Below are 17500 nucleotides of genomic sequence, written 5' to 3'. Positions count from 1 at the left end.
CTCCCTATATGCGCCGCTCACTGCCCCACACCACCCTTGACACTTTTTGCTCCCAATGCTGCTCCCTTCAGCCCCTTAGTGCATAACTCCAGAACAACCTGCCCAGGGAATGTGCCCCTGTGACCCCCTCAGTGGGCCCTTAGCTCAAGCCCTGAGGCAGGAAAGGTTATAACCCTCATTGAACATCCACATTGTGCCCATGTAATAACCTGGGATGTTCCCCTATCCCCTGGAACAGTCTGAGCCTCTCCCCAGCCTGCTGCCCTCTGATATCCGGGATTCCTGTGGCAGTGAGTTCCACAGGTTAACAAGGCTCAATGTTAAACAAATCTCCCCCAGTTAATATTTACAGTCTGTTAAAACACCAAGCCAGCTCCTCTTGTGGGCACCGGGGTGGGGCGGGAGTGCATGGGGGTCCATGGAGCACAATTTGACACCCCCTCTTTTTTTCTTTTCCAAACCAGAGATCCAGCCCCTGAATTTGGACTCAGGCCTGGCTCGCACCCCCAAAGGGCTGAGAGCTGCGGCCCGCGGGGAGGGGCCGCTCGGGATGCGGGTTTGCCCCTGGGGCTGAGGGCTTGGGTCGGGCCCCCTGAGACAGCAGCGAGCCGGGGTCGCTTCCCCGCGGGGAGTGCGCGGGGCTGGGGGTGTCCCTGGCCGGGGGAGGATTGCCGTCCAGCCCCCAGCGTGCAGGGCCGGGGGATCCCCGCGTGCCTGGGCCCCTTTCCCCGGCGCTGGCTAGTTTCGTTTCCCGATGGCGGCGGATCCCGGCGGGGGGGGGCGGAGAAGGAAACTGAAACTGGGCGGCTCAGAGCCCGGTTTTGTTTCTCGGCTCCGGAGCGGCTCCGGTGACGCGCGACGGGGTATAAATGGGAGAGCCGGAGCCGGCGCCGGGCAGAGCGGAGCGGGTTGGGACTCGGGGCGCTGCGGAACCAGGGACCCCCGCTGGCTGCAGACATGGTGAGTGGGGCCGGGGGGGCGGGATCCCGCGGCGGGGCTGGGAGGGTCAGATCGCCCCTCTTCGGGCCAGGTGCATGTTTGGGGGGGACCCTGAGCGCGGGGCTCGGCACAGTGCCCCCCGGCTACCCCCCTCTCCTGTACTGGCTGCACCGCCTCACGCCGACCCTGGAGCAGGGGAGGGGAAGGATCGGCCCTTTCCTGGGCGGCTGCAGCCTGTATCCCTCGCCCCCCTTCTCCCCTTCGCTGTTAGGACCCTACGGCCCTTGTGGAGCCCCCTGAGGTGAGGGGAGCAGGGCAGCCTCCTGCAGCCTGAGCCCAGCTGCCCTGAGCCCCCTCCCTGCTGGCCTGGGGTGAAAGCAGCAAGGTGGTCCCCCCATCCGCACCCCCAGCCATGGCTGGGCTCAGAGGGGGCAGGCCAGCGAGCCCAGCCAGCAGCCTCATCCTTGGACCCCCCCCTTTGGGCTCACCCCTTTGCCCCCCATGGACAGGGATCTGGAAAGCGTTCACTGAGCCCAGCCGGCCTGACCCCTCGTGTGCGGGCCCCGCCACTGGCGCCCGGGGTGTGGATCGTGGCCGTGCCGAGCGGGCCGTGTTCCCCTGTCTGGCTGCATCAGGGTGAATGTGCTGACCACGCTCTGCCCTCCCCTCCCCAGGCCCTGTGGCTCAGTGTGAAGCTGCTGACGGGCGAGGCGCACACGGTGGAGGTCACCCGGGCTATGACCGTCTCGGAGTTCAAGGCCCAAATTGCCAGGAAGACGGGGGTGCCCAAGTACCAGCAGAAGCTGGCGTGCCAGAACGGGACCTACGTGGAGCTGCGCGACGGCTCCCGGCTCGCCGACTACCAGCTCACGCCCGGAGACACCATCCTGCTGATGGTAAAGAACGAGGAGCCCGTCGCCATCTTCGTGAAGAACGACAAGGGCCGGACCAGCACCTACACCGTCCTGCCCTCCGACGGGGTCGCCCAGTTTAAGGCGCGGGTCCAGCAGCAGGAGAACATCCAGGCCGAGCAATTTTGGCTCAGCTTTGAGGGGAAGCCGCTGGAGGACGGCCACAGGCTGGGGGACTACAACATCGCCCCCCACTGCACCATCTTCCTGCACCTGCGTCTGCGGGGGGGCTGAGCCCCGGTGCCCCGCCGAGCACAGCGTTGACCAGCCGTCCTGTCCTTCCTGCTCCCTGCCTCTGTTCCTAGCTAGACACAGACCTGAGCTTCAGACTCTCCTACATGCTGTGACTGACCTCGGCGCTGGTTAGGGTGGGGGGTGATGCAGAAGACGGGCAGAAGGTCCCTGGGAGAGTGAGCGTCACCCTAACGCTGGGTCGCCCACGGCTCTCGCGCACCCCACTGTGCCCGCTCTCTCCCTGGGGCAGCTCGCTACAGCCCTGGCCCCTCCTTGTGCATCCGTGCGTCAGGGCCCAGGGCAGTGACATGCCAGCGACATGCCAGCGCAGCCCGGTCCTGGTGTGTCGGGCTGTGTCCCGGAGCTCTGGGCTGACCCGGGGCCGGGCAGGCTCTGCTCCTCCCAGAGGGCGCGCTGGGGTAGGCTCCTTACAACATGGTGGCAACCTCTCCCGTACTTCGTTAGCTCCTACATGCAAATGAGAGCTCGCCACGTCTGTTGTGCTTCCTTTTGTCGTGCCCTGTGCGTAGCGAGTTGTTGTGTTGCTGCAGGTGTGAGTTTTGGTTTTCCCGGAGTCCTGTGCGGGTGGGTGTAGATTCAGCCTGGCAGAAGAGCACTCTGCCCAAGAACGGCTGTCACCGATTACGTTCAGGTGTGACATAGGGGTGTGCAGCTGCTTCCTGTGATGTCACCTGGGGGCGGGGCTTTCATGAATAATTAATTAGGGGCGGGGCTTAGGCTATGATGATGGGCGGGGGGGGGCCGTTAGTGGCTTGCAAAGAAAGGAAACGGCCTGATTGTTTGCTGGCGTTGTCTGTGTGGATTTTGGTCTCTTTTGTGACATGAAAGTATTTGAATTTTCTGAACTGTGATTGGCGCAATCTGTCTCTGGTTGTGTTACCCACCGCCCACCACTTTGCTATGTAAATACATGATAATGAGGCTCTAAGAGGATCAATAAACAGGCTTCCTCAAATCCTGGCCACCTCCTGAGTCCCTTATTTTCTCTGCTGATTCTGATACATGGGGGTGTAAACCCTTCCAGCTGATACTGTCACCCTGAGCCAAGATCTGACCCTGGCCCCCAAACACCAGAATCACCCTCCAGAGAGAGCAGGCTACCCCCAGCCCAGCCCTTCAGATGGCAAAGAAAGGCACTGATAAATTTGTCCTCAGGTTATTTCTCTTGGGAAAAAAAATTCCAGCAGAGGTTTCTAGAGTTTCCAGGTTTGGTTGGACGCATTCCTGGAGGTTTCATCACGTGACATCATCTTTCATTCCGGGACAAGGCTGGAGGTTCGGTGCCCCTGCCGAGGCAGCTCTGTCGTGTGGGCTGGCTCAGAGTGTGAACCCACCCCAGCCCACGCTCCTAAAGCAAGAGCACATCCGTCCCCAGCATAGAACTAGCCTGCTTGCTTGCATTATTATTAGAGATATTTTTCATATATATATTTTGATATGATTGTGTGATGAAATTAGTTTTATTCAGCTGTAATGCAAGGTACCTTCCAGGCCACATCCTGGATGACAGCTACTGTTCATATATATATATATATATATCATAGATATATATAAGACATATATAGTCATAACCTTTACCCTAGACAGGTTACGTCAACCTTTGCTTTAGATAAGTATCAATAATAGAACAGGATAAGACATATATAGTTATAACCTTTACCCTAGACAAGTCAAGAGATATTAAAAGGGGAAGGGGCTGTCCCGGTTACACCCAAGAAACTTCACAAGAACACCACAGAACCCACAATAAGCTAGAAATAACAAAGGTGAGATAAAAGACCACCTGAAGAAGGATGTGGATACGTCAATAATACGTACGAACCTAGCAGCCAATAGACAACATGTACCCCAAAAGTTTGAAGGTGGAAAGGCCAAGTATGGGCCCGGATGAAGAACTCATATTCTTAAGGGTATAAATAAGATCGAAAGGCAGCTCATCGGGGCAGTCGACTGTCAGCTATCCCTGCTTAAAGTTTTATTTAGTGTTAAGCTTCATTCTTTATTTTATATTCTTAAAGTTGTAATGTTAGTCTTAGCTTATAGCTCTTAGCTTTGAAGCAGCTCTTATTCCACTCAACTCCAACTTAAGAAATTAGACATCTCTTTCAACCAAGTCCAGGAAGGGTGTGAGTATACTAGTTTAAAGCATATCATAAATTTATCTATCAAATAAGTCTTTGTATTAATCTATTATCAATTTGATTATTCATTTTATTTTCTCTATAGTAATCATTTGTTTATTATTTTGTGTTGTTTTAATAAATTTATAAAATTATACAAATCCTGGTTATCACTGGAATTCTTCCTGTGTTGTACCCGGGGTCCTTATAAAACTTACCTGAAGCCTGATTTAGGACACGAACCTCATGATCCTTTAATTAAAGAAATTGGCAAACCTATTACCCTATTCAATAAATTAATAACTATAAAATCAGGCTACAGATTGGCGCCCAACGTGGGGCCCCTGGAAAGTACATAGCAGGTAAATTCAAGGTGGTACCAGGTAATTAGAGACCACCAATCAATTTAATAAAAAAAAAAAATTTTTTTTTAATCAAATTAGGGAGCGAAAGAGTTAAGTTGTTTTCTTTTGTATAAACATTTGAGAAGGCTGCTTGAAACGGAAACATGTGGTTTCCTTGACTGGTTTTTGGCAGTTTTCTCAGAAGTTTCTGTGGCCCTTTATTTCCGTTTTGTTTATTATAGGTGTGGCATATGTTTAAGGGTAGCATAATAATTAAAGTGATATGTACATTTAAAGGGGCGTTTGGAGTGAAGAAATATTATTGATCAAAGGTACCATAAATAAATAAAGAATTGCAGTAGCACCGGGGCCCGGTGACCCACACATAGTGGTGGCTGGAAAGTTGAGTTTGCGTTGTTAAAGAAACCGCAAAAGAAGCCGCTGAAAAAGCCGCTAGGAAAGGCCGCTGGAAAAGCCGCCGTATTTCTTAAGTCCCTAACAACTTATCCAGTGCTGCGCTCACGATCTGCTTGCTATGAGTTTCCCCAGCCGTAGTAATCCAGACTGAGTAAACTACCCTATCGATCAGCTAAGAGTTAGTTATCGAAGGAAGAGAAGGGAACTCACCCCCACCCTTCTGGTTTTGGGACGTATTTAAAGTAACAGAAAATACATATAGTGAGACTAGTCAGGGGTATTATTTCTTTATTACTTCTCCTTGTAATCGAAGGGACGCCTTGGATTGAGAGTTTAAAGAAAATAGTGGTTAACCATAGTATTGTAAGCTAGCAAATAACGTTATATAGTTTGTTTTATTTAGATTGTAAGTAAATTCATTTAAAATGAGTAAAGTAGCAGCTATAGAATTTGTGGGCGTAGCCCGAGGTTCTGCTTTGGAGAATTATTTGGAAATGCTTATTATTTGGAAGTGCTTATTATTTTGGAAATTAATTGGAATGCTTTGGAAATATATTAAGAAACACCAAGGGGTTTTAGAACAACTAAAATACAGTAACATAATCTCTGAACAGGTTTTTGATCAGGAGGTAAAACAAAAGTTACTTAGAAAAGCTCAGGAAACTTTAGAAGAGAGAGAAAAGACTAACCGGGAGTTAATAATTCAATTAAATGAAGTTTCAAAGAACCAGTTGGAGTTGGGAAAATTGTTAGAGCAAGGTCGGTATCAAGTGCAGGAAGCAGAAGGGAAAATCAGCAAGTTGGAAGGCTCACTAAATGATTATAAATCAGAGCGTGGTCAGTTGTTAGAACAAAATAGTAAATTGGAAAAGTTTTGTCAGATGTTAGTGAAAGAGAAGATGAATCAGCACACAAATACCAGAACGTCGGCTGAGAGCTCTTTGAATAGAGTAAGCAGAGGGATACAAACGGTGGAACCAACAGAGGAAAAACAACTGGCAGAAGTGAAAAAGTTAATTCAATCTGACACAGTACTTTTAAAAGCAAAGTTGGAGGTTGCGTCTCAGCAAGAGGAGTCGAAAAAGGAAGTTAGTGGTAAAGCAGTTGTAAGCGTTCTGTCAGAAGAAAAGGGAAGTCCTAGAGTGGCACAGCAGGAGGAGGAGTCAGACGTCATCTCAAAGGAGGAAACTGGTGATGTACAGGATGAGACAAGGGAAGCAAAAGAGGAGGAGACATCTGCTCCATTAGCATCTGCTATTGTTGGAGAAAAGAATGTGTCTTTAGAGTTTGTAATTGTGCAGGGATTGGAAGATGCAGTTTCCCAAGTAACACAAGCAGCTAGTGCCTGTGATATAGTAATTTCTAAATTGCAACAGAAAGTAAGGCAACAGCACAGGGATGTTATCCCTGTACCCCAACCTAATGTTACATTGGCACCATATGATTCAAAAGTTCTAGCACCTTCAGGTGAACATTTGGTATCATTTGAACAATCATTACAAGCACTGCCTAAATCCTTTGAATTTCATGAACCAAGACCACCCTCTTGGTATATGCTAGTATCTCCTGGTGTACCTGTAAAGCACTCAACTATACCTCTTCAGGAACTAGGAAATGTCCTGCGCCAGTGTGGGGAAGCCTTAAATAGGGAATGTAAAACTTTAATAAAAACCTACCCTGATCCACCAGCTACCCCAGAAGAATGTTCAACAAAAAGCTCTAATAGTTCTAATGAAGAGCATACTAATCAGAATAAAAAAACTTCATCTCCCAAATTGGAGAATCAAACCCCAGAAATTATCAGATCAGATTCAAATTCAAATTGTCCTGTGGCATTAGTTACAGATATTAAAACCCTTGATTTGGTGGCTAAGCAAATAGGAATAATGGAGGATAGTTCTATTGCAGCACATGCACAACATGTACAGGAAAAGGCAAAAGTGTTTGGGTTACCGAGAGAAGACTGGGTTAAACTCCTACAGCTCACAGTAAATCGAGCTTTGTGGAGTACATTACCCCCTGAATACAGAGTAGGAGAGAAAACTTTTAAGGAAACAGTAGCCTTACTGGAACATAATCAGCACCCAGGACAAGCTGGAGTAGCTATCCTATCGAATTTAAAGCAAAGACCCAATGAATCTCCACATCAATTTCATCTTCGGTTAAGTGCAGCTTGGCACAGTTATATGGAAAAGGACATAGATGGGCCACAATATGTTAGTTTATTAATTAACAATTCTCTCCCACAGCTGCAGGAAAAGGTTAATATGCATGTCAATGATGACACTTCCTTGAAGGATGCATTGGCCTTATTGGCTAAAGCACATTCTCAAGGAGGCCTTAAGTTAGGTCGGCGTGGGCTCCCTGTTGCAACGCTTCAGGAGCCACACACCAATCCCACAGTAAAAATTGAGGGACCTTTGAGGACATCACCTCAAGGAATATGCCAAAGTGTTTCTAAATTCCCTGGAAACAAACATTGGCAAAATAATTCTAACCAACGGAATAATCCTGGATCTTCGAGTGGGCGTGTCCCTCGACAGGGTTATACATTCGGACCCTATGTGGGGCTCCGGGATCGTGTTTCTTTCTTTTCAGACACAGCCAAGAACCAATCACGATCGCAGAGATTCAGATCACCGCCCTGTCAGAGTGAAGATGTGGTCATGCCAATGCTAAAAGTGATACAACAAACTTTGGAGGAACAACACCAGGATGTCCGAAAACTTTGGACAAGTCTAACTGAGCTAATATTGGAAAGCTAAGGCCCAGTACACTCAAATCGTCCTGTGGCCTCCATTAACTCATTTTCTTCTCTCCCATGGACAGTTTCCCCTGTTAAAGGGTTAGTTGCACCTGAGGAGATGGCTGGAGAACCGTGGACAACTTGTCTGCAGAATATTTGGTATGACGCCATTAGGCCCCTTTAAACAAGGATGCAAGCGGAAGACCCACATTATCTGCAGTAGTAGGGGCTGCTACATAAAGTTATTATAAATACTGTGGCAGCAATGCTAATTGCACTATTCATGTATAATAATTAAAATTATTCTTCTCCTCTGTCTTCAAGACAGACAAAAGTGCTATCAACTTTTGCAAATAACTGGGTCATAACAATATTATTTAAACCTATCAAAATGCAAATAGGTCACATGCAAAGAATTCACATCTTTGCCCTAATGAAATTGGCAACCCCCCCCACAAAATAAATAAATAAAAAATAAATAAATAAAATAGCTTACTAGCATCCAATTTCCTATACAAACAAAAAAAGTGTTCTTGATTTGATTAATCAGTTGTTATATTTTACAGAACAGGCAATTGACAACCCACCAGTGACCATGCTTAAATGTGGCATGGTGTCTCCAGAGGAGAAATCAAAACCAGAAGGCTACAACATGAAAAAAAATAGTGGCTAAACACGCAGACCAACCTAAGTTACAAGTTCTGCTCTGCGAACATGTATTTGCTACACACAAATATAATTGTGGATACATGGCAGTCACTGCTATTGTAGAAGGAGAAGATTTACCAGCTCAAAAACAATACCCTTATCCAAATCAAGCCAAACCATATAGAAACCAAACTGTTAAGTCTGTTCTAACACATATGTGTCCAAATACTGCACAACACCATCAAAGGGGGAGGCAAGAAAATTTTTCCTACCCTTAATACAAAAAGGTTCCTTAAGGGTACCAGCTTTTTGTAAATGGATCTAGTTACTATCATAAAAAAAACATTATATTGGGTTCGGAATTTATGCAATTCCACCAGAAGAAAAAGGAGAACCTGGGGAGAAGGCATTCTCATGCACACCACATTCGGCCCAATATGCTGAATTAGCAGCAGTAGCTTGTGTATTGGAACAATGTGCAATTTTTCCAACACCACTACATCTCTACACATCAAAACATTTGTCTGTTTTCAGACTCAGCATGGATGTGCAACTCTCTTACAGAGTTTCTACCATATTGGGAAACTAATGGATTCACATCTTCGGATGGATCACCCATCAAGTATGCTTCGCTGTTAAAATACATCTAATGGTTGGCAGCAAAGTTTACTACTCTGAAAAATCCACAGCCAAGGTACTAGTAAAACAAGTTTTCTCTCAATGGAGATCCCTGTAAAGTAAAATCAAATCAGGGATCACATTTTACTGGACAGTTCTTTAAGAACTGCCTTAAATTAATGGAAGTCCCGCAGAGACTACACATCCCATATAAACCTTAGTCATCTGGGATGGTGGAACGAACCAATCAAACTATAAAAATAATGTTGAGGAAACTAGATGCCAATGGACGTAACTGGGATACCCTCATGCCTTTAATTCTAATGGCATTGAGAGCAACACCTGCTGCGTCTACTGATAAAACACCCTTTGAGGTGATGACAGGCCGAAACATGCGGCTACCAGAACACTTGATTTGGCACACTAGTGGCACTCAACTAGAGGAAATAAAAATGGATACATACCTGCAAAATCTGCAACATAATTCAAATCAGGTCCAAATGCAGGTAGCTGTTAAATTGGGGAAATCTTGACATAAGGCAAAAGCCTACTTTGATAATACTCAAAGAGAGAATACTTGGAAAGTTGGTAATCTGGTAATGTTGTTAACATACAAGGAAAGGCACCAAAGCATGGATTGTGTAATCGATGGATCAGACCATTCTGAATCATCGATAAACTCGGTTCAGCAGTGTATAAAATTAAGGTAACAGGAGGCAAGCGTAATAAAAACAAAATTTTTCATGATAATCAATCATTCAGGTTTCAGGAGCAGCTTCCTCCTCAAGAGCTAGGTGAACAGCAGTTTGCTACAGTTGCCGCTGAAGTCCAGCAACTAACCATCATAAAATGGACATTGGTATTTCTGATTTACTACACCCTTATTGTTGCTTCAAGGGTAAGACTAAGCCAAAATCAAGAACCACCTACCACTCAAGACCAAAAAGTGTGGCGACATGAACTTGATCAATTAACTGAACATTTGACGCAAATTACAAAGGAAGAAATGAAAAAAAACTATTGCAATTAATCCAGGTCGTATGGTTACCTTAAAAATGCATCCCAAACCTGTGGGAAATGTTTCAATGGACTCATTCCTTCATATGGTAAATGTTTTAAGTATTAATGCGGTAAACATTGTCTGAAGTTGGAAGAGAGTAACAGAAGTAAAACCCTCATCTAATTTAAAATGTGAAAAATATAAGGTAATTTAAATTGGAAATATACTGTGAAACAGGGAAAATTAATAGAAACTACACAAAAGGGTTCCAAACCTAATCAAAGATAAACAATTACTAAGTTGGTATTGTCCTAAATGTTTTCAGGGGTTAGAAGGAAAGCAATCCACATGTTTGGATCTTTGCCAGCATTTATCATTAAAAACAATAAGACATATGGGATCTGTGACACCACACCCCAACCAAAACAGTTCTTTAAAAAAAAAAAAAAAAATGGTACAATGGCACAATCCTTGTGTGTCTCATTCACTCAATGTTTGATCCAAAGAAGGATGTGTACAAGCAATTGGCAGCTGTCCAGTTCATAGGTCACCTGGAAGATAACATCTACAGAGAACGGATCAATGTGCCTCCCGTGGTAATCTCACACTCCGACTTAAACTTGGAAAGTTCCACAGATGGCCTGTTGCTCTGAAAAGGGGCTTCAGTACATTTGTAGCTGTAATGTATTTGAAACAAATACTGTCATGTGTGGATTCCAGGGAGAATCACAAAACATCGTTTTTGTTATGCCTGGTGAGGCTGACAACATGGAAAGCTCCAATGGAGAAGGTGTCCTATGCTGGAAATGGTCAATTTTGCATGGTAACTAACCAAAAGAAGTATCATTATGGTCTCTTGAAGTGTCAGGTCACAGACCCAAAATTTTTGTTTTACTCCAAAACAATCCAGGTGGGGCTAATTGCGGGGGCGGGGCTTTGAGGGGTAAGAGCAGGGGGGGGGGCAACTGCCCCAGCCTTATAAAAGGCAGCCAGCTGCGAACCAGCTGAGCAGCGAACAGAGGGGCGGCTAACAGAAGGAGAAGGAGGGAGTTTGCCTGGGAGTTCGCCGCGGAGAGAGCCCACTGCAGGTTTTTGCCTTACAGACGTTGCTGAGCAGGAAATTGAGCATCTGAGGAGGCTCTCAGAGCAGAGATATGGAGATGGAGCGATCTGTTGTTGTCACCTGCACTGGGTGTGCTATGTTTGTCTTCCTCCCCCAGGATAGAGATGACTTCATCTGTACCAAGTGCAGGCTGGTTTCCTTATTGGAAGAGAAGGTTAAAGGACTAGAGACCCAAATGTCAACCCTGCGGTGCATTACAGAAAACAATGTCTTTCTCCATCAGGCACAGGCAGAGCATAAGGAAGATTCAGAGAAGGCCGGGCAGGCGAAAATGAAGAACGGGGAAGAAAATTGGCAGCATGTGACCTCCCGAAGAAAGAGAACCCATGTGCCCACCATGCAGATAGAAGTAAGGAATCGTTTTCATCCTCTCTGCACAAGTACTACGGCAGAGAATGATTTGGAGGACCCTTCAGAGGGAATGGATCATCAGGAGACCCGTTTGATCAGAAGGCAAGAGATGCATTCTCCTAGGGATGGGGGTTCCACGACCACCATTCCAAAGAGGAAGAGAAGGGTGATGGTGGTCGGGGACTCCCTCCTAAGGGGGACGGAGTCATCCATCTGCCGTCCGGACCGGGAAACTAGAGAAGTGTGCTGCTTGCCTGGAGCTAGGATTAGGGATGTGACGGAGAGACTGCCAAAACTTATCAAGTCCTCAGACCGCTACCCCTTCCTGCTCCTCCATGTGGGCACCAATGACACTGCCAAGAATGATCTTGAGCAGATCACTGCGGACTATGTGGCTCTGGGAAAAGAGATTAAGGAGTTTGAAGCGCAAGTGGTGTTCTCGTCCATCCTCCCTGTTCAGGGAAAAGGCCCAGGTAGGGACAGTCGCATTGGGGAAGTAAATGCGTGGTTACGCAGGTGGTGTCGAAGGGAGGGCTTTGGATTCTTCGATCATGGAATGCTGTTCCAGGAAGAAGGATTACTAGGAAGGGACGGGATTCATCTAACGAAGACAGGGAAGAGTATCTTCGCAGATAGGCTGGCTAACCTAGTGAGGAGGGCTTTAAACTAGTTTCGACGGGGGACGGGGACCTAAGCCCGAAGGTTAGTGGGGAAGAGGGACACCGCAAGAAAGCAGAAGGAGGAGGGTGCAGCAGGGGAGGCCTCCCGATTCATACTGTGGAAGTAGACCACTCGGCTACTTATCTCAAGTGCCTGTACACAAATGCAAGAAGCCTGGGAAACAAGCAGGAAGAACTTGAAGTCCTGGCACAGTCAAGAAACTACGACATGATTGGAATAACTGAGACTTGGTGGAATAACTCTCACGATTGGAGCGCTGTCATGGATGGGTATAAACTGTTCAGGAAGGACAGGCAGGGGCGAAAGGGGGAGGAGTTGCACTGTATGTAAGAGAGCACTATGACTGCTCTGAGCTCCAGTATGAAACTGGAGATAAGTCAGTTGAGTGTCTCTGGGTTAAGCTTAGAAGCAAGAACAATAAGCGTGATGTCCTGGTGGGTGTCTGTTACAGACCACCAGACCAGGAGGATGAGGTGGATGAGGCTTTCTTTGCTCAACTAGGGAAAGTTTCCAGTTCACAGGGCCTGATTCTCATGGGAGACTTCAATCACCCTGACATCTGCTGGGAGAGCAATACAGCAGAGCACAAACAATCCAGGAAGTTTTTGGAGAGTGTTGCAGACAATTTCCTGGTGCAAGTGCTGGAGCAACCAACTAGGGGCCGTGCTTTTCTTGACCTGCTGCTCACAAACAGGGAAGATTTGGTAGGGGAAGTAGAAGTGGGTGGCAACCTAGGCAGCAGTGACCATGAGATGGTCGAGTTCAGGATCCTGACGAAAGGAAGGAAGGAGAGCAGCAGGATACGGACCATGGACTTCAGAAAAGCGGACTTTGACTCCCTCAGGGAACTGATGAGCAGGATTCCCTGGGAGGCTAATATGAGGGGGAAAGGAACCCAAGAGAGCTGGCTGTTTTTTAAAGAGACCTTATTGAGGGCACAAGAGCAAACCATCCCGATGTGCGGAAAGAATAGCAAATATGGTAGGCGTCCAGCTTGGCTTAACAAAGATGTCCTTGGCGAACTTAAACGCAAAAAAGAAGCTTACAAGAAGTGGAAGCTTGGTCAGGTGACTAGGGAGGATTATATAAACACTGCTCGAACGTGCAGGAATGAAATCAGGAAGGCCAAAGCGCAAATGGAGTTGCAGCTAGCAAGGGACGTGAAGGGGAACAAGAAGGGTTTCTACAGGCATGTTGCCAACAAGAGGAAGATTCGGGAAAGAGTGGGCCCCTTAAAGAATGAGGGGGGCGACCTAGTGACGGAGGATGTGGAGAAAGCTGAGGTACTCAATGCCTTTTTTGCCTCTCTCTTCACAGACAAGATCAGCTCCCAGACTGCTGTACTGGGTGGCACAGAATGGGAAGGAGGCAAACATCCCACAGTGCTGAAGGAACGGGTCCAAGACTATTTAGAAGGATTGGACATACACAAGTCCATGGGGCCGGATGCAATGCACCCGAGGGTGCTGAGGGAGTTGGCTGAGGTGATTTCAGAGCCATTGGCTATTATCTTTGAAAGCTCGTGGCAACAGGGGAGGTCCCTGAGGACTGGAAAAAAGCAAATATAGTGCCCATCTTCAAAAAGGGAGGAAAGAGGATCCAGGGAACTACAGACCGGTCAGCCTCACCTCAATCCCTGGAAAAATCATGGAGCAGGTCCTTAAGGAATCCATTTTAAGGCACTTGGAGGAGAGGAAGGTGATCAGGAACAGTCAACACGGATTCACCAAGGGAAAGTCATGCCTGACCAACCTGATTGCTTTCTATGATGAGGTGACTGGCTCTGTGGATGTAGGGAAGGCGGTGGATGTGATATACCTTGACTTTAGCAAAGCTTTTGATACTGTCTCGCACAGTATTCTTATCAGCAAGTTAAAGAAGTATGGGTTGGATGAATGGACTATAAAATGGATAGAGAACTGGCTAGAGCATAGGGCTCAACGATAGTGATAATGGCTCCATGTCTAACTGGCAACCGGTCCATGGAGTTCCCCAGGGGTCTGTCCTGGGGCCGGTTTTGTTCAACATCTTTATTAATGATCTGGAGGATGGGGTAGATTGCACCCTCAGCAAGTTTGCGGACGACACTAAGCTGGGGGAGTGGTAGATACCCTGGAGGGTAGGGATAGGATACAGAGTGACCTAGACAAACTGGAGGATTGGGCCAAAAGAAATCTAATGAGGTTCAACAAGGACAAGTGCAGAGTCCTCCACTTAGGAAGGAAGAATCCCATGCACAGCTATAGACTGGGGACCGACGAGCTGGGCAGCAGCTCTGCAGAAAAGGACCTGGGGGTAACGGTGGATAAAAAGCTGGATATGAGTCAGCAGTGTGCCCTGGTTGTCAAGAAGGCTAATGGAATATTGGGCTGCATTAGGAGGGGCATTGCCAGCAGGTCACGGGAAGTGATTATTCCCCTCTATTCGGCATTGGTGAGGCCGCATTTAGAATACTCCAGTTTTGGGCGCCCCACTACAAAAAGATGTGGACAATTTGGAGAGAGTGCAGCGGAGGGCAACCAAAATGATTAGGGGGCTGGAGCACAGGACTTATGAGGAGAGGCTGAGGGAACTGGGCTTGTTTAGTCTGCAAAAGAGAAGAGTGAGGGGGGATTTGATAGCGGCCTTTAACTACCTGAAAGGGGGTTCCAGGGAGGATGGGGCTAGGCTGTTCTCGGTGGTGGCAGATGACAGAACAAGGAGCAACGGTCTCAAGTTGCAGGGGGAGGTCTAGGTTGGACATTATTTTTTACTAGGAGGGTGGTGAAGCATTGGAATGGGTTACCTAGGGAGGTGGTGGAATCTCCATCCTTACAGGTTTTTAAGCTGAGGCTTGACAAAGCCCTGGTTGGGATGATATAGCTGAGTTAGTCCTGCTTTGAGCAGGGGGTTGGACTAGATGACCTCCTGAGGTCCCTTCTGATTCTATGATTCTATATATTCGACCTTTGGCTTAGATAGATGTAGAATAGGATAAGATATATATGGTCATAACCTTTATCCTAGACAGGCCACGTCAACATTTAGTCTAGATAAGTATCAATAATAGAACAGGATAAGACATATATAGTTATAACCTTTACCCTAGACAAGTCAAGAGATATTAAAAGGGGAAGGGGCTGTCCCGGTTACACCCAAGAAACTTCACAAGAACACCACAGAACCCACAATAAGCTAGAAATAACAAAGGTGAGATAAAAGACCACCTGAAGAAGGATGTGGATACGTCAATAATACGTACGAACCTAGCAGCCAATAGACAACATGTACCCCAAAAGTTTGGAGGTGGAAAGACCAAGTATGGGCCTGGAAGGAGGATCCATATTCTTGGGGGTATAAAAAAAATCAAATCCAGCTCATCGGGGCAGTCGACTGTCAGCTATCCCTGCTTAAAGTTTTATTTAGTGTTAAGCTTCATTCTTTATTTTATATTCTTAAAGTTGTAATGTTAGTCTTAGCTTATAGCTCTTAGCTTTGAAGCAGCTCTTATTCCACTCAACTCCAACTTACGAAATTAGACATCTCTTTCAACCAAGTCCAGGAAGGGTGTGAGTATACTAGTTTAAAGCATATCATAAATTTATCTATCAAATAAGTCTTTGTATTAATCTATTATCAATTTGATTATTCATTTTATTTTCTCTATAGTAATCATTTGTTTATTATTTTGTGTTGTTTTAATAAATTTATAAAATTATACAAATCCTGGTTATCGCTGGAATTCTTCCTGTGTTGTACCCGGGGTCCTTATAAAACTTACCTGAAGCCTGATTTAGGACACGAACCTCATGATCCTTTAATTAAAGAAATTGGCAAACCTATTACCCTATTCAATAAATTAATAACTATAAAATCAGGCTACAAACTCTCTGTGGGTGTAGCTGTCAGACGGGGATGCTGCTTCTTTCCTCTGGGGCGTGTGTGTTACATGTTCCCCTCTGTGCCTGGTCCACAGGGGCTGCAAGTCTGACAACAGAGACTGTAGACTTTCAGTTCAGGAGGTCACTGAGTCAACCACGGCTGATGGCCAATATAGCAGCTTTTGCACTAGCCTGCCTCCCAGTGGGGCCGTGAAGATAAGCGGCTCAGCTACCTCAGTGGTGAGACCGTCATTAGTAGATAAGTAAGTCTCACACGCCCTTCTCATAAGCAAACTAGGGAAACACAGCCTAGACAAACCTACTTTAAGCTGGGTGGACCATTGCTTGGAAAACTATACTTAGAGAATAGGTATCAATGGTTCCCAGTCGCGCTGGAAGGGTGCATTGAGTGGGGGTCGCACAGAGATCTGGGCTGAATCTGATTATATTCAATATCTTCGTAACTGACGTGGATGATGACATCGAGAGTGCACTTATAACGTCTGTGGCTGATATCAAACTGGGAGGGCTTCCAAGTGCTTTGGAGGACAGGACTAGAATTCAATATGATCTTGACAAAATGGGCTGAAATAAATAGCATGAAATTCAATAAGGAAAAATGCCACGTGCTACACTTAGGAAGGAATAATCAGTTATAGGGGAGGATGGGAAATATCTACCTAAGGAGTCCTACAGAAAAGGATCTGGGGGTTATAATGGATCACAAATTAAATAGGCGTCACCAATGTAACACTGTTGCAAAAAAAGGGAATAGCATTGTGCAATGTGTTGGCAGGAATGTTGCAAGCTAGTCACAAGAAGTAATTCTACTATTCTCCTGCGCACGGCTAAGGCCGCTGGAGTACTGTGTTGCGTTCTGGGCCCCACGCCATGGGAAAGATGTGGACAAATTGGAGAAAGTCCAGAGGCAAGCAACAAAACCGATGAAAGGTCTAGGAAACAGGATCTAACCAGAAAGATTGAAAAAAACCCAGTAATTGTTTAGTCTGGAGAAGAGACGGCTGAGAGGGGACGTGATAACAGTTCTCAAGTACGTAAAAGGTTGTTATCAAAAAGTGGCTGATAAATTGTTCTCATCCACCGAGGACAGGACAAGAAGCAATGGGTTTAAACTGCAGCAAAGGTGGTTTAGGTTGGACATTAGGAAAAACTCCCTGACTGTCAGGGTAGTTAAACATGGGAACAAATTGCCTAGGGAGCTTGTGGAATCTCCATCACTGGAGGTTTTTAAGAGAGGTTAGACAAGCACCTGTCAGGGATGGTCTAGATAATACTTAGTTCTGCCTCAGTGCAGGGGACTGGACTAGCTGACGCCCGCCCGAGGTCCCTCCCAGACCTACAGTGCTGTGATCGGTAGAAGTGTGTGTGAATGTAATGATGTCACAGCCTGGGGGCATCTTCCCAGGCTAGTCACATGGTCAGAAAAGAGAGAAACAGACAAAACCGCTGCTGTTGCTAATAAAATC

At 46.5% G+C, this 17500-nt stretch overlaps 1 protein-coding gene across 1 annotated transcript; it reads left to right on the top strand.

Annotated features, from left to right (window-relative positions):
- Positions 1-543: 543 nt before the first annotated feature.
- On the top strand, positions 544-3246 carry LOC137154493 (ubiquitin-like protein ISG15). The gene is made up of 2 exons (XM_067550181.1): positions 544-960; positions 1614-3246. The coding sequence occupies exons 1-2, from the start codon at positions 958-960 to the stop codon at positions 2082-2084; spliced, it is 474 nt and encodes a 157-aa protein (XP_067406282.1). The 5' UTR covers positions 544-957; the 3' UTR covers positions 2085-3246.
- Positions 3247-17500: the final 14254 nt, after the last annotated feature.

Source organism: Emydura macquarii, unplaced genomic scaffold, assembly GCF_026122565.2.
Source record: "Emydura macquarii macquarii isolate MOO-44397 ecotype Brisbane River unplaced genomic scaffold, CSIRO-AGI_Emac_v2 contig_1254, whole genome shotgun sequence".
In the NCBI taxonomy this organism is placed as follows: Eukaryota; Metazoa; Chordata; order Testudines; family Chelidae; genus Emydura; species Emydura macquarii.
This window is presented reverse-complemented; position numbering and strand designations above follow the sequence as displayed.